The following is a 23,993-nucleotide window of genomic DNA, read 5'->3' on the forward strand; positions in this document are numbered from 1 at the left end:
CTTGCACACTTAACTCAGTAAAAACAGAGTTCCAAAATACTTAGGAAAAAAGCCTGGTTACTTGGGACTATCATCTGTTAAGTAAAAAAAAAAAATAGTCAAAGTAATTATTATTTTATCTACTTAAAATTAAGTTTCATGCTGCCAATATTTTAGTTATGATAGATTGATTAAAACGTACATATACATTTTAATATGTATACATGTGTATCTTACAGAAAGTATTTGCAGCTTTTGTTCCACACTCTTTTTTGTTTCTGATGAGTCGAAGCACTCTTCAAGCCTCACTTTAATCTTGCTGAACCAGTCATTGAAATTCTTGCATTGATCTACAGGAAGTAGGGGAGAAAAAAGCTCTATACATTCCAGCAGAATTCCATACACCTTATTATGTAAGAGATTTTATAACCTGCTTCCTACACCATCCTGGAAAGTGGTAATACATCCTGAAATCCAATTATGAGGCCTAATAAACTCTACAAAGTAATTTGGTATGTTTTACACCAAATCTCCCTCTTATTTATTTATTTTTTTTTTGGGAGGGGTGACGGGGACTGAGGATGTAACCCAAGGGCACTTTTCCAATGAGCTACATCCGTAGCCCTTTTTACTTTTTATTTTGAGACAAGGTCTTACTAAGTTTCTTAGGGCCTCACTAAGTTGCTGAGGCTGGCCTCAAACATGCAAACCTCTTATCTCAGCCTCCCGAGTCACTGGGACTACAGATGTGTGCCACCACACCTGGCTAAACCAAATCTCCTTTCAAAGACACTTGTAGAGACAGAACACAAGCAGCCTTCCTGACTCATTGAGCACAGTTGAGTAGTTCAAACTTAACTTTTAAATTAAGATTTGGGGCTTTAAAGAAAAACACATTATTTAATGCCAGGCATTAATCAGTAAGTATTTCCCCCCAAAGGTTTTATCCAAATATTATTCCTTTAAATACAGTCTGTGCAAACCATTTATAAGTCAGGCTTAGATTAGTTTTTGGGTTCACAGTACTATCTTCATACTTCAAGTAAGAGGAACATCACACTCACCATTCAATAATGAAGAAAAGTGATCTTGCAAAACACCTTTTTTGGTATTAAATAAATCGCTGACACTTTCATATTGCCTCTTCAATTCAGAGAGTTCAGGGGTGAGACAACCTATTTGATGCTCAAGTACTATCATGTTGTGCTTCTGCTGTAGAATTTCTTGTTGGATCTCCTACAGATGTAAACAAACAACCACCATTAAGTCACAGAAGACAGATATCTCAATTGTTTTGAAAAAGTCTACAAGATTTTGAATGAATGGATTTGCTTTCTCTTTGCTAGCAGGTATACAATCCATTGCAAATTTAATTTTAAAAAGTTACTGTAGACAAAGCAATTCAAACATCAAAGTGCTAAATACACAGAAACTGATTTTTCTGGGTATTCCCCCGCCCCCCGAACTTCCATTTCTTTCTGTTTTTATTAACGGAAAAAGGTCAAGACCATGAAAAATGTGAGAGTAAGCCTGAAGATCAGAAGATGAGTAACTGGGCAGCACCTCGAGTTTAGTGAAAATCTCCAAGCTGTCGGAAGGAGACAGGGCTTTCAAGAGGGACTCTGTCATCCCGATCTGGGTCTTGGCTTGGTCGAGATCCTCCCTGAGCTCAGCTGTGCTGCTACCAAGCTCGAAGCAATTGGACTCTCCTGATATATACTTTTTCACATGTTCCATCTTGTTCAAAATAGAGCGTTCCATGACCTGAAATCATGCAACATATAGTTCTGTGACGGATCTTTTTTTTTTTTTTTAATTTTTTTTTTTTAATTTTTTTATTGGTTGTTCAAAACATTATAAAGCTCTTGACATATCATATTTCATACATTAGATTCAAGTTGGTTATGAACTCCCAATTTTACCCCAAATACAGATTACAGAATCACATCTGTGACGGATCTTATTGAACTAGACTGCAAGGCAAAGGCATTGCTAAAAAGTTAACAAGACTGCTTCATTTCAATTTGAAAAAAAAAAAAAAATTCTTCTCATTGCTCTACATTACTCCATATCACCAGTACAATGATAGGAACATTGCCTTGGAAAAAAAAATAAAGAATAACATAGAAAAACTGAAATTAGCATTGTGACTTTTTTTCTAAGACATTAATTGGAATCCTTCCCCCAAAATAAGTTTTATCTAACATATCAACTGAAGTAATATCTCAAGGCACTTAGGAGATAAGACAGATAAGATTAAAACACACAGAAAAAAATTAGACAACAATGATTGCTTTTTATATATACAGAATCCAGGTAAGCACTTCCTGTGCAAAATACAGGCTTAAGAAGGTTGAATAACAGGACTGGGGTTGTAGCTCTGCAGTACAGAGCTTACCTACCATGTGGGAGGTGCTAGATTCGATCCTCAGCACCACATAAAAATGAATAAATAAAAGAAAGGTATTGTGTCCATCTACAACTAAAAACCATAAAAAAAAACCAACAACAAAAAAGAAAAAAAAAAAAAAACAAAGAAGGTTGAATAACTTGCCCAATACAAAGCTAGTAGGTGATACAGCCAGGATGTTACCTACAAAGTACCTCCAGAGTTCTTATTTAACCACTGTGCACCCTGATCCAAATAAAATTGAGACAATTATCTTCATACAACAGAAAAGTCACACTTGGAGCAAGCTCCCTTTTTCTCCACCTAGCAATTAATAAATCTTATAGAATATGACTTGAGTCATATTCTCTTTCCTGCACCCAAGACATTCACAAGAAATTATTGTTACTTTACATGGAAACACAGCCACATGTGACCCTTTACATAATACACCTGTAAATGTGTATTATTCATGCTAATCATGGGGAAAAAAACATCATTATCTATGCCAACTACAAAATTTGCTTGGATTTAACATAGAAATCAAATAAATAATGATCCTAATTTTATTATTAAGATTTAGAATGCTTGGTTTATGAATACTATTTAAGAGGCTTTAGAGAATCTTTAATTGAGGATTTTAAGTGGAAATTCTCTTACCTGCAATTCAAGTGGTTTTTCATTACTTTGAAGCAGAAACTGTATTTCAGTCACTCTTCTAGAAAATTCTGAAGTTTGTTGTTCATGGACTTGTAACTCTTCCTAAAACACATAATTTTAAAGGAAAATATCTTCTTATTTCATCGCCAATTTTCCAGTAGCCATGATTATTATTGCTGATAGAAACTGAGAGTGCCTTTGAATTTCCTCTAATCACTTGTTTTTTGACAGAGTCCTGGGAGTCAGAAACTGAAGTGCCTCTACAGGTCAGATAATTGCTATCACTGAGTGAGTGACGCATTCTAGTTTTAAGGCAATAGAGAGAGGAAAGGCCTATGCCGCAAAACTGCATGGTCTGCCTAAAAGTATTACAAACTTCTTAGATATGGTGTGTTTGGGCTGTGAATGATTTGTCCACACTTGCAGGTTTTGGCAGGTTTTGGCAGGTTTGGCCCATGGGCTGGCAGTTTATATTCCTTAACTTCAGATTTCTAAATAACCTATAGTTCAAGACAAATTTAAATGATTCTTAGAGATGATTCATTTATACTTAAGAGAATCATTGTTTTAATTCGTAACTACCATCACATCTCCAGGAAACCAAAAATCTTCACACATTTTAAAAATGGTTTCCATAAAAATGGATATATGAATTAAAAAGAGAATAAAATACAAAGAGGGATAAAATGATATTGAAGCATTTGCTTCATGCACACATACAGTTTTATATTACATAAATCCACAAAAAACTGCCAACCTTTGTTTTCTCACCCAGCAAGATGATGATTTTACATGATAAAAAACCCAATAATACATGAACAAACAAGTGGTTAGAAAGCATTCTTCTCAGAGTTAAGAGACAACATTAATTTTTTCCAAATAACAAAGTCTGAGATTACTATTAAAAAAAAAAACACAGCTTTTTTAAGTTCTATAAAGATACTGATTCTCATTCTTCTTTTTTTAAAAAATAATCTTTTTGAGGGACTGTTGAATTTAAATAAATGTTGTCTATATCAGGAGGCTCTAGATCAGGGGTTAACAAATTATAGCCTCAGAGCTGAGAGCTTCTTTGTGTAAATATTTATTGGAACCCAGCTACTTCCAAGGATTTTTTAACTGTTTATCAGTTTGACGCTATAACAGCAATGATGAGTAATATTTGCAGAGACAGAATGATCCATAAGCCTAAAATATTTACTATATGGCCCTATAAGAAAAGGTCTGCCTACCCCTGGGGTATACACTACCCTTATCTGGGGACAATAATACATTTTGTTAGAACTTCTGCAAAGAGTTCTTAACCTTTTTTTTTTAAAATACTATGTACCCCTTGGGCAATTTGTGAAATCTACGGGTCCTTTGCATAATAATAATTGAAAAATAAAACATAAGGAAAATTATATAATGTTACAAATGAAAATAATTACACTGGGTTATAGTTATCAAAATATTAAAAATAATGTGTGACATATATTGCTTCATGTTTCTCTATTAATACCTTAAATGACAAGATCCAACAGTGGGCCCACTACATCCCTTGCTTTCAAACTAGTAATAAGGATACAGGTATAAACAACCAAATAATGACCCCAAATATCTGTGATTTTCTTTCTTTTTTTTAAATTTTTTTAAATCTGTGATTCTCTTGATAATGAAGTCACATATGATGCTCATCCTACCATGTATGTTGCCTATATTCATAATTGAAACAAATGCTATATTAAACTAGATGTTTACGAAAATAAAGACACAATCTTTTGCCATCCAAGATCATTTTATCCATGAACTCCCTTGGTGTCTGTGAACCCCATGTTAACAGTATCCTCTATCACCTTCCTGGATATCACAAAGGAATGGATGGAGTTCAGGTCCCTCTCAAGGAATAAACAAAAGAGATAAAATATTTCTTTGTGATTTTTCTGTCCTGATCCAAGAGAGCAAACTCAGTATTACAGTGTCAACTGTGTGCAAACAAAACATCTATGTACAAATAAAAAAATAAAAATTTTAAATCTCATTTTGAATAAAATTTCAACTTATAAAAAAAAATCTATATTATCTCTGTTGAATCACCTTCAGCCTTTCTCTGTCCTCTTCAGTCAGCTGTGAATTCCTTTCTCGAAGGACATTTTCAGTCCACTCATCAACGACACTTTTCAAATTAAAAAGTTTGTCCCATAAAGCCAGAGCTCGACCAAGATTTTCATAGTAGTCTTCTGTCTTCTCATTTATCTACCATAATGTAAAAGCAGAAGTAACACATGTAGTGGTGAAAAGAAGTAGGAAAACCACTGTTCCGGTCAAATACTATTTCTAAAATAAAATTTGAGTTTGAATTTATTATTACTGGAGAAATAATCTGTTTTATGATCACCAAAAATATTATTTAATCTACCATGTAGTTCTTTCTCTTAAAAAAATGTAGTTCACTTGCTGTATCTTATATCAATTAAAAGCAATAGTCTTCCTAATGTCTAAACCACATTTTTTTAAAAAAATATGCTTTTTATTTATTTATTTTTTAATATTTATTTTTTTTTAGGTGTAGATGGATACAACACAATGCTTTTATTTTTATGTGGTGCTGAGGATCGAACCCGGGTCCTGCCCATGCTAGGCGAGCATTCTACTGCTGAGCCACAATCCAGCCCCCCAAAATATGCTTTTTAAAAGCAAATGAAATATAATACAGATAAATCCTTAGTTTGTAATTCATAAAAAAAGTTATTACTACTCAACCAAAAATATACAGTTAAATATCAATATCCTGCACAAATGCATAATAGATTAGCTAGTTTATGTACATAAGTTGAGTAACTATTTTTGTACCTAGAAGATTATAGACCCACTTATTAGTAGTGCCTAACTCTGGGGTGAAATTAATTCCTGAGTTATAAACTTCATATTATTTGAACATATTTATGACAAATATAGTTTAATTTTTCAATTAGGAATACTAAAGATATTCACCCATAAGATTAATTTGTTATAAAATAGAATTTGTAGTCAATAAAATAATCACGTACATCAAGCCATCGATCCACAATAACATTAGCCTCTTTTGCAAAAGGGGGCTCTTCAAAGGTTTTCATTTTATTTAGATAAAATTGTAGATTTTTACAGATCTGGTTTATCTTGTCAACTGATTCTAAATGTTCATTAAATTCTTCTTTGACAATTTCAATCTGTAAAAAAAGATATGAAAGATATTTTTGATATATTGACATAAGTAGTAAAAAAATCACAATTCTATTTTTGTGTTTTATAATCATAACAAAGAATAATTCTATCTCACATTGTTCTTTAAACAGTTTTTATTGTCCCATTTTCTCTACACTTTCTAGTATATAGAATCAATTAATTTAATGATAATCCTACACTCAAATTTCCTCCTACTCTGCATTATGAGAAAGTTATAATGGTCAAAAAAATTTCTAGCCATGAGAAATAAGATTCTGTCAAAAAAAAAAGCATATCCATTTAAATGGATAAAATGTATGATAGTCCCTATATTTCTTCACTAAAAATTGTATCTTTAATGTCAAAGAACTTAAGTGCTTATCAGAATAAATAAACAGAATTCAAAAGCTCTAATATGAAATTTTAATCTTCCTGAAGGTGAAATTCTTTTTTTTTTTTAAAGAGAGAGTGAGAGAGGAGAGAGAGAGAGAGAGAGAGAGAATTTTTTTTTTTAATATTTATTTTTTAGCTTTTGGCAGACACAACATCTTTGTTTGTATGTGGTGCTGAGGATCGAACCCGGGCCGCATGCATGCCAGGGGAGCGCGCTACCGCTTGAGCCACATCCCCAGCCCCTGAAGGTGAAATTCTACTTTATAAAAAAGAAAATCTCCTATATAAAGAACTCAAAAAACTTAACACCAAAAAAATCAAATAACCAATCAGTAAATGGGCAAAGGAACTGAGCAGATATTTCACAGAAGAAGAAATACAAATGATCAACAAATATATGAAAAAATTTTCACCATCACTAGCAATTAGAGAAATGCAAATTAAAACTACACTGAGATTTCATCTCATGTCAGTCAGAATGGCAATTATCAAGAATACAAGTAACAATAAATGTTGGCAAGGATGTGGAGAAAGAGGTGCACTCATATATTGCTGGTGGGACTACAAATTGGTGCAGCCACTCTGGAAAGCAGTATGGAAAACTTGGAATGGAACTACCTTTTGACACAGTTATCCCAGTCCTCGGCATTTACCCAAAGGACTTAAAATCAGTATACTGTAGTGACAGGGCCATAAACAATGTTCATAGCAGCTCAATTCACAATAGGTAAGCTATGGAACCAACAAAGGTGCTCTTCAATAGATGAATGGATAAAGAAAATGTGGTACATATACACAATGGAATATTACTCGGGCAAAAGAAGAATGAAATTATGGCATTTGTTGGTAAATGAATGGACATGGAGACTACCATGCTAAGTGACATAAGCCAATCCCCCAAAACCAAAGGCTGAATGTTGTCTCTGATATGTGGACGCTGACTCACAATGGAGTTCACTGGATTGAACAAGGGGACTTGGGGGAAGGAAGAGGGAGTGGGAATGTGAAAGACAGTAGAATTAATTGGACATAACTTTTCTATGTACACATATGAATACATAAATAGTGTAACTCCACATCATGTACAACCATAGAATGGGAAGTTATATCCCATGTGTGTATGTCAAAATACATTCCTATTCTCATGTAAAACTAAAAAGAATAAAGTAAAAAAGAAAGAAAGAGAGAGAGAGAAAGAAATCAATTCTCCAATCACTTAAAAACTAAACAACTTAGTCTTTCTTTGGTCAGTATCCATGTGCAGTTAGTTCCAGAACCCCCGAGTGCACAACAAAATCCACAGATGCTCAAGTACCCAATATAACATGGTAGAATATTTGCATATAATCTATGCACAGTCTCTTGTGTAAATCTGATCATCTCTAGAGTACATATACTTAAGCAGTTTTTATACTCTATAGTTTAAAAAATAATGATAAGAGAAAAAAAGATCTGTCCATGTTCAGTACCAACACAATTTTTAAAAACTACACTCTGCAGTTGGTTGGATTTGCACATGAAGAACCCATGGATATTTAGAAATACTAAATATTTCTAAATATGGGTCAAAGAGTAAGCCTCAAGGGAAAATCTTAAAATACATCAAGCAGAATGAAACTGAAAATAAAACATCAAAACGTGGGGGACGCACAGCACTGCTCAGAGGGAAGCTATAGCACTAAAAGCATGCTGAAGATATGAGGAAGAGTTTCCAATCAATGGCCTGTGCTACTGCTTCAGGAACTCAGGAAAAGGATAAAATAAACCCAGAGCAAATAAAAAGAATACAAAAAATAAAAGCAGAAACGAGTTAGGTTGAAAATAGAAGAACATTAGGGGAAAAATCAATAAAACAAAAGCTAGTTCTTAGAAAAGAGAGTAGAACTGACAAATCTCTAAAGACTGACAGGGAAAAAGAGAGAAGAAAGCAATACCAGGATGAGGAATGGAGCAAGGGATGTCACTGCAGACACCAGGCAGCAAAAGGTGACGGAGGAGTGCTACAAATAATCCACTGAATTAAGTTTGAGAACTGAGATGAAATGGAACAACACTTCGAAAAACACAAAGGACTACAACGCATCTATCTTTAAATATGTAACATGAACAGCTCCATTAATATAAAGGATGTTGAATGTATGACATGAAAACTTTCAAACAGACAAACAAACAAACAAACAAACAAACAAAAAGCCTACAGGTCCAGACAGTTTCACTAGAGAATTCTAGCAAACAGCCAAAGAGGAATAAGCATCAATTATATATAATCTCTTCTAAAAAACACAAGAAGCAGAAACATTCCCAATATCCTTTGTGAATATGCATACATCAACAAGTAGAATTCAGCAATATATAAGAAATATTAAATACCTGGTCATTTATTCCTGAAAAACAAAAATTTATATTTACCAAAGACCCTATAGCAGCTTTATTCATAATAGATAGAAATTGAAAAGAAGCCCAATGTCCTTCAGTGAGTGTTGTACATGTATACCAAACAGCACCATAGCCAGAAAAATGAACACACCATCAGTCTAGCAAGAATCTCAATCAATCTCCATGAGTTATGCTGAGCGAATACCTAATCCCAAAAGGTGACATGCCAGATGATTCTATTTATAGAACATTTTTGAAATGACAATATTATATAGATATATAAAGAATATATAACCAGTTGTCAGGAGTTAAGTAAGGTGTGGGAGCCAGAGGAAAGTGAATGGGGCCATACAATGGTAGTAAGAGGCATCCAGTAATAATGTAGACGTTCCTTATCGTGACTGCATCAGTGTCAATATCCTGATTGTGACATTGTATTTATAGTTTTACAAGATTTTACCATTGAAGAAACTCAGTGAAGGGTAAACAAGATCTCTTTTGATTGTTTCAATGTAAATCTATAATCATCTCAAAATTAAAACTTGAATTTAGGGACTGAGTGTGTAGCTCAGTGATAGAGCATTTGCCTAGTATGCACAAGGCCCTGGTTATGAACCCCTGCACAACACACACACACACACACACACACACGCACGCGCGCACACACGTTTAATTTTTAAAAAGCTGAAATTAAGTAAAATCTTTAAAATGGAAAAATAAGAAACTGCAGGTATAGCTTAGTGATGGAGTGTTTGCCGAGCATTTGTAAGACTGTGCATTCTATCCCCAGTAACACACACACAAATACATACACACACACACACACAAATAAAATGCAAAGTTCTTCGCACGTAGAATTTGTTACACTGGCATAATAACCACTGGGTGAAGAGGAAAGAAAGGGCAGGAGAGGTACTTTGAGCTATAACGGGACCTGTGGGTTTTGTTCTACTATAAATAAAAGGCATAAAGTAATGAGAAGTAGGCCCACTCTGACATTTCTCCAACGTTAATAGTGCCCTGGCATTTTCAGCCTTTCTGTTCTTGCTTTTGCTCTTTTGTCTTTAACTAAAGACAGTGGAAATGTGGCACCATATCCTAGACAAACATCCAGGTTTCTATGGTTTTGAAGGACAAAAGTTCCCAGCAGTATCCAGTTACTGGTGCAAAGCATCATGAAAATACTGTGATTGACAGTTTGTGAAGACAATTCCCAAGTCACCACCAAATTAACTGAAAGTTATATTAATAATCAGCACTAAAATTTCCTTCTCACAGACAGGTTTAAAATCTGAGAAAAGGGGCTGGTGATATAGCTCAATTGGTAGAGTGCTTGCCTCGCATGCACAGGCCCTGGGTTTGATCTCCAACCCCACAAAAAAAAAAAAAATCACCATTGTACTAAAATTTCTGTATTTTCCATATAAAATAACTTTTCAGCAAATATATAAGTTACCCTTATATTAAGACACAAGATACAGAATTTTCAATAAAACAAGAAAGTCCTGGACTATGACACATTTCTTAAGGGTTGATTAGTTATTTTATTAATTTTTAAAAAAAATTTTTAATATATATATATTTTTTAGTTTTTCGGCAGACACAACATCTTTGTTTGTATGTGGTGCTGAGGATCGAACCTGGGCCGCACGCACACCAGGCAAGCGCGCTACCGCTTGAGCCACATCCCCAGCCCTATTAATTTTATTATTTTATATACATATGTGTGTGTGTGTGTGTGTGTGTGTGTGTATGGGGGGGGGGCAATGCTGGAGCCTCACATGAGCTAGGCAAGTGCTGTATCACTGAACTACACTCCCAGCCCTTATTAATTTTTAAAATACCTTTTGTAATCAAGTCTTTCCAGTTAAATAAAGAGGTCAGGCAAAGCAAAGTTAACCAATTTTAACTTCTGTTATATATTAATTTCAAATATACTTTCAAATCATGCAATTCTATACAGTGTTTGAAACATGACACTGTGATCAGCTCTTCCTGGGTAATAATAAGGATTTTGCCTGTTATTAGCATGTGGTCTTGGGAAAGTTCCTATACTCTTATCCTCAATTTCTTTCTTCTTACACAAGCAAATTGCCAGTATGACTGTACAAATTCCAAAACAGAAATTGGACCACTCTTATCAATAAGTACAATCTGTGTTTAGGGGTGAGTTCTTTTTTCTGCTTCATGTTGCTTCCTTACTGTTCAACAGACCAGATGAGTAACAGCCCCATGGGATCAGTATTTAGCACCTATCTTCTCTCCTACTCACAGAGGCAGAAGGACCCAGCATACAATGGCCAAGCCATCAACACTAAAAGTTATCATTATCACCACCATCGTCACTATTAGTATCATTTTAGTAGTAGTAGCAATTACTTAAAACCTCAAGCCCACAAGATAATCCTATTCAGTCTCAATTTATATGGCTTCAGGGTTTTGGGCTTCTGAGGCAAGTAATAAACGGAGAGAAGAGGAGATGAACACGGTGAAGAATGGTGAGAAACACAGAAATGAGTGATTTGATAAAGTGCAGCAATGAACATCTTCCATATTAAGAGCTTTCCACATTTAAGATTATATCCTTATGATCTATTCCTACAAGCAAAATATTTGATCAAACGGTAGAAAGCTTTTCAAAGATCTTAAATAATATTGTCAAAGAGTTTCCTAAAAGAGCCATATAATACACTCTTTCACCAACAATGTAAAGATTGTTTTACTGACTATCAAAAAAGCTCAATTAATATGAAAGTAAAAAAAAAGAGATATTGTCAACTAGTTTGGATGTCCTTTTGATTCTTATTTTAATTAACAAGCTGAATTTACTAAGTATATACAAACAACCATTAGGATCACAGGGGTTTTTCTCACCAATTTCTATCAGTTCTGTACAGACTACTGCAAACCTTATGCTATCGTACTTATTGAAAGTATTTTTCACTCTACAGAATTATATAAAATAGTTCAAAAAATTTAAAATTTAGTATAATAATAATTTCTGTATATGGGGCATGTTTATGTGAACTACTATTGCTCAATAGTATAAATACTATATATAGGAATCATTTTATAAAAGCCCATATTCTTTGATTTATTCATGGTTAAAATTATTGTTGAAATGAGAAGGCACAAAGTCTTCATGTTATTTAATAAGGAACCATAGGGAGCTGGGGGTGTATCTCAGTGATAAGATTTAGAAAGCATGAGGCCCTATGTTCAATCCCCAGCACTGGTGGGGAGTGGGGGAAAAGCCATAATATGCTCTTATCACAGTGATTCCTCATCACAAGTGGCAAAGAACTGATAAGCCATTCCTTTTTGCTCAATACAAAGAAAATAAAAAGGTCAGCAAATATTAAAATGCCAATTTCCATATTTTTAAGTTAAATATTCTATATCCTATAACCATAAAGTTGGGTTTCTGTCTAAACCTGTTTAATCCAAAAATAAACGAATAAATAAACTTTTGTAATATTCAAGGATTTAATAGCTATCTTGCAAGAACTGTAGACTTATAACCATGAGACAATATATGTAACAAGTTTGTTATGAGAAATGACATGTTGCATGTAGTGAATTTTTTTTTTATAAAATCTGAAAAAAATGAGCCTAGAGGGGAGGGGGGTTGGGAGTAAAGTGAAGGGGAGAAGCCAGCCCACTTGTGCCGTAGAATTTTAAAAAAGGCTTGAAATTACCTCAAGGTACCAGGAAGGCAAGTACAAAAGTCACAAACAGGAAAAGAGGATGATATTTTTTTTTTTTTTAAGAGAAACACTTGACCCTCAGTGCCCTTCTCCTGTACCCTGGCAGAAGACGGAGGTTGACTTTCTGGAGAGGCTCTGGACTTAAGGCTGCCAAGTACAGCTAAGGATAGGGGTGGGCTCCTGTTGTAGCAGTCACAGAGAAGCTAGTGAAGCAGAAGGGTCAGAACTGGCCACTAGGGAGACTCACCCAGAGAGTGGCCAATGCCTAGAGATGATGGGAGGAAGTTTTATCCATTGGAAGTTTCATCATCCAGAAAGGACAGTTTATAGTTACAGGTTTACGCAGGTATGAGGTCATGGAAAGAGGGTTTGGGCACCTTAGAAGAGCTGCAGATCGGCCTCACACAGGGTGGGCCTGGTGGCTAATGCTCATCAAGACACTGTTTAATTACCAGGCTCTGAACCTAGGTGCTTGTGCTAGGTGCTCACCAGGCCAGGAAAGGGCTGCTTTCTTCTGGCAGGCAACAGGGTCACTTAGCAGGGCTAAGGCAGGGCTCCAGGACTGAGGAAGAGTCACATAAACAAAGAAAAGTGGCAAGTCAAGAGGGACTAGGTATCTGGTCATATACAAGGCAGGGACACAGGGTCTGTTGAATTAGGCAGAGACCTTGACCCTGAAACAAGAGGACAAGGTGGGAAATTGGTGTTGGGGACACAGAAGAAGGGTGGTTACATGAACTGGGACACAAGCTGGAGGGCATCTTAGAAGGCTGAACATGATTCTCTGAGAACAAAGAAACCAGAGTTCCTTAAATCCACTAAAATGAGGAGAGGATCCTCCTAGTTCCCAGGACCAGGAAAAAACCCAAAACTGCTTACACTGGATGGAACCAGACAGGCTGCATCTGAGCAATTCTAACCCTCTGCTCATGATCTTGGTGGCCTTCTTGGAGGAAGTCTGATAGGAAGACAGTTACACAGTCACCTCTTTTACAGTTGGTCTTCAAACAGGGCCCCTCCTGATGAGCAAGCTCTATGAAACTGAGTCCGAGAAGGGGCACCCCCCAATGAGGGCTATTCCTGACACTCTGGATGGCTCTTTGAGCTTCTTGGCTTATAGTTCTAGGTAAAGACCACTCTGCCTGTAAAAATCTGGTCCATTTAAGCTTCAAATGAGTTGCTCTTGGTGACCAGAAAGTTTAATGAAATTGCTAACACCCAGGTATATCAGGCTGACTATGTATCACACATGCTTGTGAGCCTTGACCGCACTTTAACTTAAAACTCATAAATCTGGTGGAGGGGCTGGGTTGTGGCTCAGCGGCAGAGTGTTCGGTCTAGCACGTGCAAGGCCCTGGGTTCGATACTCAGCACCACATAAAAATAAAACAAAGGTATTGTGTCCATCTACAACTAAAATAAAATATTTTTTACAATCTGGTGGAAAAAAACCGACTTTTTGATGTAAGGTAATGTAGTATAGTATGGTGTATTCTTTTCTAACTATTCCGTTCTTCTGCTACACTAATTGATGACTACTATACATAAAATCATAGAAAATAATGACATCTAGTGTCCAAAGATGTTATTCTTTTTACCATATGAAGTTTTGATTGATGAGGCCACAGACACAGTTGCAGTTACTTGGAGATTTAGCTCACACATCTTTACAGGGAATAAGTAAGTAAAAAATATAATTTTTCCCCTGTTCACTCAGAACAGAGGGGATTTTCCTGTTACCTCTGTTCTCTCAAAACTGCAGTGAAGTCTCAGCTTCCCTTCAGGAAGTAAGTGAAAGGGCTGTTACAGCCTTACAGAGAGCAGCAGACCACAGTCCCAGTATCAAAATCCAAACACAGGTAACCCAGTACCAATGTGTGAACTGATTGTTTGTTTTTTAAAGCGCTGGTGAAAAATTCAACATATTCTTAGATAGCTGGTAAAATAGAGTCACCTGTAACTTCTTTTAAATCTAGTTTCAAAAGTGACATTTATAGCTAGGCACAGTGGCACACGCCCATAATCCCAGAAGCTCAGGAAGTTAAAGCAGGAGGATTGCAAGTTCAAAGCCAGCCTCAGCAATTTAGTGAGGTCCTAAGCAACTTAGGAAGACTGTCTCCAAAAAAAAAAAAATGGGAGTTTGGGGACATGTCTCAGTGGTTAAGCATCCCTGGTACAAAAAAAGAAAAAAAAAAAGACATTTATAATACTCTCTTCCCTGACACTCCTAAGCGAATCACTTGGTAGATGTCTCTTTTGGAACAGTCTCACCTCTGCGATCCTTTTCTTCAGGTTCTCCTTTCCCATGTAGGAAGACTGCAGGGAGATGACATTCTCTTCTTTCTGAATCAAAGTTGTCAAGATACCTTTAAAATTCTGATATTGTTTTAAGAGCTCCAAAACTCTTCCACATTGATCAAGACTGAAGAGAAAAAAATGTAAGAAAAAATGTATGAAAATAACAAAACCAGTTTCTCTTTGTAAGTAAGTATCCTACTATAATGAGTAATAAGTTAAAAAATGACTTTCCCTCTCAATCTAGTTCATAACATTGTTTTACCAGTACAACTCAGGAATGATGACACATATATTAACCTGGCAAAACAGATGGTATAAAACCATCACTGTATTAGTATTGTCACAAGATCACTATGTAAAGGGTAATAAACTCCAGAGATAAATACATGATTTATAACCCTATAAAACCAGCATCTTAATTTCATCATTATTCTTGGAGATAAAAAAGTAAAGCTATACAGTTAGTTGCTTGGTATCTAGTATGGCTGATTTGTCATATGACTCTGGGAAAGTTACTTTAGTCTCTCTGGACCTCAGATCTTTCCTCTGTAAAGTCAGAGGGTGAACTAGACCAAACGCCATGAAGAGACTGTATCTTGACTCCTGTATACGTGGGTTCTGGTAGGACATGGGCGGGATCCTGAGAAGAGGGTGCAGAAAGGGCCACGGAGAGGCAGCAGAATTCAGGAGAGCCATCAGGGAGACTCAGGCATCCAGGCATTTCCCAAACCAAACCCGTCAGGCCGCATCCCCCAAGGAAAAAGAGCGGGAAGTGGCCACAGTCACAGAAGGCCACTGTTAGAAGTTGCCAGAACCACATCACAAACATGGTCCTGTGAGTTCTGTCTGCCCCTCTGTCAGGTCTACAGGGTGCGTTTTCAACATGACATTTCAAAACATTAATTGTTACAGATGCAGAAGGGATTTCTTTTCCCTTACCATTCAGCAATGGATGTTTTTGTATTTTCCCACAAGAGCAGGGTAGTTTGGCACTGTTGAATCAGAGGTTTTTCTCTGCCATCTTTGAATTGGGGGAGAGAATCAACCATTTCTTCCAAGTGTATCTTCTCTTCTTCATACCCATCTATATCTTTCTCCAGTTTAAGTAATAATTTTTTCCTTGATGATGGATGAGAAAAAAGTTTATTAGCCAATTGTTAACCCATCGGGTTCCACACAAATATGGTTAATGGGGGCAGAGGATACACTCTCTTTCCATTTCTCCTCATGAGATCAATGCCCAAACTACATATTCCTATTACAGACTACAGGCAACTCTTTGCATTTCCAGAATACTAATTTGGTGTTTTAAATAAATATAATAAATATACAAAATCATAAGTAGTAATATTCTTCTGTGATGAACACATATGCAAAAGGTATACTAATGCATATGAGAAAGAGTGTAGTGTGCGGGTGTGTGGGAAAGACGGCATGGTATGGCAAGAAGACATGGATGACTGAATACTGCATGGTTGATAAGAAGGGTGAGAGTGGCCAAAGACAAAGGAAAGGGTAAGGAAATCTTTCAGCTCTACTCTATGTACAAAAAAGCTCTTCCATATCAAATTGGAGACATTTAACTAAGGGTTTAAACTGTAAACTAATCCCAGAAGGATTTACTCCATTCATCTGAAGCTACTTCCTCTCCTCCAACACTCTCTTGAATCTACTCCCATAAGGCTTTCACCTCTTACTGCTCCATCAAAACTACTATGAAGAGCACCTCAAACTGGGAAATCTGAGCTCCTCAGCCCTCACCTTCCTTCTCTGGTCAGCAGCACTTTCCAGGATTGCCCACTCTCCTTGGTGAAATGCCTTCTTCAATGGCTCCCAGGACCCAGTTGGTTTTCCTCCCACTACACGGACTGCTCCGTCTCAGTATCTCCCCCAGTTCCTCCTCATTGCCCTGATCTCCTAACATGGGTGGCCTGAAGTATATACAACTTGGACCTCTTGTCTCTTCCTCAGCACCCTCATCCCATCTCATGGCTTTATTGATACATTATAAAATCCTGAAAACTTTCAAATGTTTGCTTCTAACTGCACCTTTTTCCTGACACCATCATTTTTTAAGAGCTATTTTTTAAGAGCCAAGTCGGGATTATCACTTGAATGTTGGATAAGGACTTTGAACCTATCATCTCTGAAACGGAGCACACCTGATCTTCCATTCAATACCTGATAAACATCAGTCTTTCTCATCTGTTAATGCCATTCTTCTAGCTGCTCAGGTCACACCTTGGAATCATTCTTGACTCTAATCTTTCTTTTAATGACCATGTCCAAATGTGTCAACACACCTTATGGACTCTGTCTTCAAAATATATACAGAATCTTACCCCTTTAGGACAGCTACCATCATCCCTTACTTGGATAATGTCTTCTCAACTGCTACAGTCTATTCTGAACATATCAACCAGAGAGAACCAGTTATGGTTCAAATAAAATCATTTCCCTCTGCCCAGAACGTTTCAATGCCATTTTATATCACTCAAAGAAAGAGCCAAAGTCACCACATGGCCCACAAGTCCCTACCTGAGCTAAGTCTCATCCACCCATGCCATCTCTGACCCCCTTTTCCTACCTCTTCCCCTCACTGCTGCACCTTTTCATCTCCTTGCCTCTCCTCAAACACATCTGACCTTTGTATCCACTGCTCCCTCAGCCTAGCAGGCTCTTCCTCCAGGTGGTCACATGACTTGCTTTTGCATCTCATTTGACTCAAAGATGGCCTTCTCAGTAAAGCCTTCTCCAATGATCCTAGTGAATTGCAAACTCCTTCCCCTTCCCTAGTTTTTCTCCATTGGTTTTATCACCACCAGACGTCGTAAACATCTTACTCCTCTCAGTAGATAATAAGTTTTACAAAGGGCAAGAATTTTTTTATTTTGTTAACTGCTGCATTCCCAATACCTAAAACAGTACCTGGCACACAGTACATATTTGCTCTATTAAGAGCTACATTAACAAAGTAATTTATTACTTATACACGTATGGTTTTTTATTTATACATTAATATTTATTACTAAAATCTATCATTATACTTTAAAAAAATAATAACTGTGTAATAATTAGTATAACACCTTCTTATGAACTGAGGTCCCCTAGAAAAATCTCATGGGACTGAAGGCCGGGAAAATTTTCAGAGTGAAGAGCACACTTAATTATACTGACTGATGTGGTTTGGATATGAGGTGTTCCCCAAAAGTTCATGAGTGAGCAATGCAGAAGTGTGATATGATTAGAACATGAGAGCTGTGACCTCATCATGGATTAAGCCATTTGGTGGATTAATAATTTGAAAGGATTACTATACTGCATGGTAAAAGGGAGGTCATGGCTAGAGAAAGCGGGTCCCTAGAAGGATGCCTGGGGGATTATCTATTTTGTTCCTTATTCCTCCTGCTCTCTTTCTGCTTCCTGCCTGTCATGAGCTGAGCATCCTTCTTTCCCCCTGTCCTCTGCTGTGTCGTTCCAGCATTACCTTGGGCCCAGTGCAATGGAGTCAGATGACCTTGGACTGAGCCTCTAAAACCATGAACCCCAAATAAACTTGTCCTCCTCTAAATTGTTCTTGTCAGGTATCTGAGTCACACAGATGGAAAACTAATACGGTGACAGGTCAGCTGACGACCTCCATGAGACCACTGACCTTGAGAAACTAGAGAGAGTGTGGGAGATTTAAAAAGAAGAGGAAAGTGCTACAGAAGGTGAGTCTTCCTAACATTTTAGCTTTCAGGACCTGGAGGACATCCTCTGAATGCCAGAATGAAAACAGCACATATGCAGAAGGCTGCAGCTACACCAGTTTTCTGCTCAGTCTCCACAATTAACACCAATATTAGCTTTCCTCTTAAAGGCCTCATGGCCTCCCTCTCAGTACCACCCTAATCCTACTGGGGGAAGAGGAGAAGACCAACTAGCCAAGGAAGGCATGTGCATCTTCCACCACTTCTCCCTTTCCTATCAGATGTGTGGGGTTTGCCAGTCTTCTGTCCTTAACAGAATTCCATAATAAGCACACAGAAGAGCAAGGGACTTTGAAGTAACGCAGTCCTTTACACTATATTTATTTTGCCACTCCTCTGTCCAGAAGACACACCTCAAAGAGAAGAAAATTATCTAACATTCTGTAAAGGCATTATACCAAGAAAATGAAAGCTTGCTCATATGAAAAGGACTGAAAAGAATACCGAACACTGAACAGAGAGAGCAGGATGGAATAAAAACAGAAAGAAACAGAAGTATTTGTTTCACATAATAGATATTTGAAAAGTATCACTGGATGGAAACAGCATAGCCCTTACCGATGTTTTACAGCTGGAACAGTAGGATCCTTAAGACCAATTTTACCGATCTGATTTTGCATGTCTTGAATATTTTTAAAGAGTTCCGCATTTTTGGAAGTACAAGTCTCTACTAAATTGATTTCCTCAGCAAATGCTTCCTGTGTGTCACAGATACGTGTCTCGAATAACTTCATTGTTAGGGCATCAAGAAGTTTTTTACAGGAAGTGTCTTCACCTAGGTCTGCATCTTCAAAGCTTATATCAAGCATCTTCAATCGTTCATCCAAATGCCTAGCCTTGTCTCTCATCAGACGAATTTCTCTCTTGATATTTTTCACTGTCAAAGTATTTTCTGGGGCTACCGGTGCATCTGAAGCTGAAAGGTCGGTAACAAGATCAACAGAGAGCTTAACTGTTCTTACAGAATCTATAAACTCTCCCAGAGCTTTCAGGACCTCTTCACTCATCTGCAGCTTGTGGTTCATTTCTTCAAGCTGTGTTTTGCATTTCAGTATAATATTCTGGGTTGCATGTAGATCAAGTGGGTGTAAATCCTTTAATACAATGTTGCCAGGCTCTTCTAAACTGGTACATACTTTAATCTGTTTGACTATGGAATCTTGGATGTTCTAAAATAAAAAATTAAAAGCTAAGAAGACTGAGGCAGGAAAAAGAAAACTGCATGTCAGAAACTAATCCTAATCACATGACTAGATTGGATCTAGAAAAAATACTTCTGAGTTTAACCAAAGATGACAGTTTTATCATAAGGAAACATTTGAATTACAGTTGACCCAGCTGTTTCTTCTGCTGATACCCTTTCAGATTTTCCAAACCTCAAAAGAAAATAAGTAGACTAATCTATTGTGTCAAAGCAAGGAACTAGAGATTAAGAATTGAGATATATATATATATATATATATATATATATATATATATATATTACAATCTGAAAAACAAAACAAATATCTTTGATTTAAGACAGGATCTGGAATAAGTAAACTGCCAATTGATTTAAATCTGTGAGGCTAGTACAATATTTGGGAGATTCAGTCACTGAAGAAGGCATTCATAAAGAAGGCTTATTTTGAATTCAAAGAAAATGTCCTATTATTTAGTCCATGATACCTACCTCCAAATGTGCAAGAAATTGGAAGTTTGAGAAATAAAGAACAAGTTCAAATCATTGACTTATATTCTATCATAGCTTATTCCAAATCTATACTAGGATAAACAATTAAAAATTCATACGTATCTATAAATCTCTGAAGAATTGATTATTTGATAAATATACTGTATGAAATTATGTACCCTCAAGTTTTGATAAATGCCATCAGTGTCCACGAGATGAAATTCCTGGATGGCCACTTGACAGGGAAATAGGTCTGAGCCACACAGGAAGAGTGACTCTTTCTCCACTGGTAATAAGACCTGCAGTGCCATCTCCAAAGACTCCACTCTGGATGAAAAAATAAACCAGACATGAAGGAAAGAGCTGACAGCTATCCTATGAAAACACATTAACTCCATTATTTAACCAAGAACAGGAAATAGTTACCCTCCAAAATATAGTTAATTATATGTACAAATCATCATATGAAAACCCAAACCCACAGATCCAAAATGTAAAAAAAAAAAAAAGAGTCATTTGCTATATTCAAGTATTCTTTTTTCCCCACTATGCATTCATCCATTGATTCATTCATTCCCCAAACCTTCATTTAGTAAGGGACACCAGACCTAGGTTAACTATGCCCCATTGGCTGAGAGCAACTCCAGCTCACTTCTGCTATTTTGATATCATTATTAATGACTTCTCTGTGTCCTGATATCCAAGCATTCTAAATGGTTTAATAGATACCACACAGATGGAAATTTGTTAAACATACTACGCATTTCCTTCTCTTTGGAAATGCAAAAACTTGAATATACTTTGACTTGATGACTAAGAAAGCTCCTCATTACTTAATCATACTTATAGATGATTTATTATAAATCCATATTAAAAATATTATCCATACTAAAAATAGAGGAATATAATGATGTTCAACAAATAGGCTCTTTTGATAAAGAACTGAAATGTGACTATGGATAAATAACAGACTCTGAGCCTCAGTTGCTTCCTATGAAAAATGGGAATATGTACTGGGAACACAAATCCTATGTATATTGGATAATAAAGCACTTTCATTTTAGAAAGGAAAATGTCACTGGGCCTCAGAGGTTATGTGACCTAGCCAAATTCATGCCCAAGGAAAAACAGTGGGAAGAGCATGGCCTTTGGAACTACAAAGACGTAAGTGCTATCTTAAGTCTCTGGCTAGTGGTATGACTTGGTTACATTATTGAACCTCTTCAAGTATGTTTCCTTATCTGTAAATGTCAATCCTAACTGCCATAGTTTGGATCTGAAAATTTCCCCACAGGCCCATGAATTAATGCTTGATTCTCATCCTGGTGCTACTGGGAAGTGGTGGAACCTTTAGGACGACCTAGTGAAAATGAGTTTCATTAGGGGTGAGCCCTTGAGGGGATATTGAGGCCCCAACCCCTTTGTGTCTCTTGTTTCTTGGCCACCAAGAAGTAAATAGCCCTCCTCTGCCCCATACTCCTACCATGATGTACTGTGCTTCCACAGGCCCAAAGCAATAGGGCTGAATAACCATGGACTGAAACCTTTTCCCTTCTTAAGCTAATTTATCTCGGGAATTTGTCACAGCAATAGAAAGCTTTCTGACACAACAATGCTAATCTCTCTTTTGGTTGTGATGACCAAATAAGATAACATTTTTAGCATAGTAATAGTCTTGCTTAACATTACTTTTAAAAGCTTTGGACTTATTAAATTCATGTTTAGTAGATCTCAGAATTATACCTGGTATTAAGAGACATTTGAAGCTCATTTTCTTTTTCCTTTAACCTGTCTCTCTCCTTAACTATAAGAGGCTTCTCCGTGTCATTCATGAGACTTTCTAACTCCAATGAAGTGCTTTCAAACTCTTTCCAGCAAGCATTAGTTTCATTTTTTAAGACCTAGATAAAATACATAAGTTAACTTATCAATGAAAGGTTTATAGGCACAATTATAATATTCTTACAAAATGAGATATTTACCAACAGTGGGAGCAAGCACAATGTTTCACATCAAAATGTGCCTTAAAATATTTTCCAACCAACTACAAATGAACTGTCCTGTGGGGAAGAGATATTAACTGTGCTCTCAGAAGACCCAGTCAATGAAGTGAAAGGAATAGACAATATGGATTTCAAAGGTGTCTCCCCTCCCCTAAGACAGATACACAGAACACAATTCAGAAAGACATATGTAGATGTAATAACAGATATACTATCTCCTCTAGCTACTAAATCTCTGTTACCTTCTAAACTGGAAGAAAATTGGAATTAACCACAAATGTTTCTGCACACATAAGTGAATAAAATTAATTTATGGTTTATGATTAAACATTTATAAGTCTACACTATTCTTGTTTGCTCTCTCTGTTCTTCCCCACCAACAAAGGCAATACTTAAGAATCCTACTGAGGGACCAACAAAGTGACTGAGAGCTGGCATAATAAGAGGAAGAGAACTAGAAAATGGAGGTCAACCTTGTAGGGCCCACCTGTGAACCTTTCTTCACCTGTTGCAGGGGTTCCACCAGCTGGTGTACAAGATTACACTACAATACACAGATGATCTCCAAAATAATTAAGATATTTATTTGCAGGGGTTACAATTTGTGTGAATACCTCTAACAGACTGTGTTTTCTGCCACATCTGAGTCAACTGCAACACCTTCTCTGAAGCCTTTCTAGGAATATGATTCATAATTTAAAGTGAAAATTCCCTCTACTGCCTGTCCCTCACTGCACAACATCCCACAGTCAACAATTGGTTTACACTGCAGCAATTTTAGACAATGTGACAATTTGGTTGAGAAGATGAACAACTTAAATGAATATTTAGTTGCTAGTTCACTAATTTTGGAACAGCACGTAAGTAGGTTGAAATTGCCCTTAAACACACTGTTTTTGACCAATTCATTGAAAGCTCCAACTACAGTCAAAAATTTTATGAGCCATAATATCTGGAGTATAAGATTAAAGCAGAAGCAATAAATCAAGACCCTGAACAAAGTCTTTCCTAATATAATTCCTGAAAACAAATCATTTTACAGAATAGGGTGACATTGAAAATGCAATCCAACAAACAGGTCTTTGGAAACACCTTGCTTATGTGACCTCAACAAAAATAGTGCCATCCATACTCATGGTGGTATTGTTTGTATTAAAAGACATAACCAGAGAAATCATATTTGTGGGTGTTACCTGTAAATCTGTTAGTTTATTCTGCAGATTAGCACTACTCATTTCCTTTTCACTAGAGAAATCAGAAGTAATCCTGAATTTGTTGTTTTGCAGATGTAGTTCAAGAATCTCTTTGTGTGTATCATACCTGGGGGAAAAAATTAAATGCAACATTACTTAATTTTATTTTATTATTATTATTAGTAGTAGTAGTACCACTGGGGATTGAACTCAAGGGCACTCAACCACTGAGCCACATCCCCAGCCCTATTTCATATTTATTTAGAGACAGGGTCTCACTGAGTTGCTTAGAACCTCACCTTTGCTGAGGCTGGTTTTAAACTCGCCATCCTTCTGCCTCAACCTCCCAAGCCACTGGGATAACAGGTGTACACCACCATGCCTGGCA

General features: G+C 36.5%; 1 protein-coding gene across 7 annotated transcripts in view; it reads right to left on the bottom strand.

Moving 5' to 3' along the window:
* The window catches only part of Syne2 (spectrin repeat containing nuclear envelope protein 2), a 336,172-nt gene that overhangs the window by 181,494 nt on the left and 130,685 nt on the right, over positions 1-23,993 (bottom strand). For all 7 annotated transcript variants that reach the window (XM_046461329.2, XM_046461328.2, XM_046461327.2 and 4 more), the window contains exons 27-38: positions 23,606-23,732; positions 22,153-22,310; positions 20,589-20,736; positions 19,296-19,906; positions 15,925-16,104; positions 14,959-15,109; positions 6,058-6,216; positions 5,105-5,263; positions 3,029-3,130; positions 1,543-1,743; positions 1,044-1,215; positions 217-329 (exon numbers count right to left, since the gene is read on the bottom strand). In XM_046461329.2, the coding sequence (XP_046317285.1) occupies positions 217-329; positions 1,044-1,215; positions 1,543-1,743; positions 3,029-3,130; positions 5,105-5,263; positions 6,058-6,216; positions 14,959-15,109; positions 15,925-16,104; positions 19,296-19,906; positions 20,589-20,736; positions 22,153-22,310; positions 23,606-23,732 (2,281 nt within the window). The remainder of the gene's footprint in view (positions 1-216; positions 330-1,043; positions 1,216-1,542; positions 1,744-3,028; positions 3,131-5,104; positions 5,264-6,057; positions 6,217-14,958; positions 15,110-15,924; positions 16,105-19,295; positions 19,907-20,588; positions 20,737-22,152; positions 22,311-23,605; positions 23,733-23,993) is intronic.

Source organism: Marmota monax, unplaced genomic scaffold (genome assembly GCF_021218885.2).
Source record: "Marmota monax isolate L192 unplaced genomic scaffold, Marmota_monax_Labrador192_F-V1.1 WCK01_AAM20220418_F8-fsc00001, whole genome shotgun sequence".
NCBI classification, from domain to species: Eukaryota; Metazoa; Chordata; class Mammalia; order Rodentia; family Sciuridae; genus Marmota; species Marmota monax.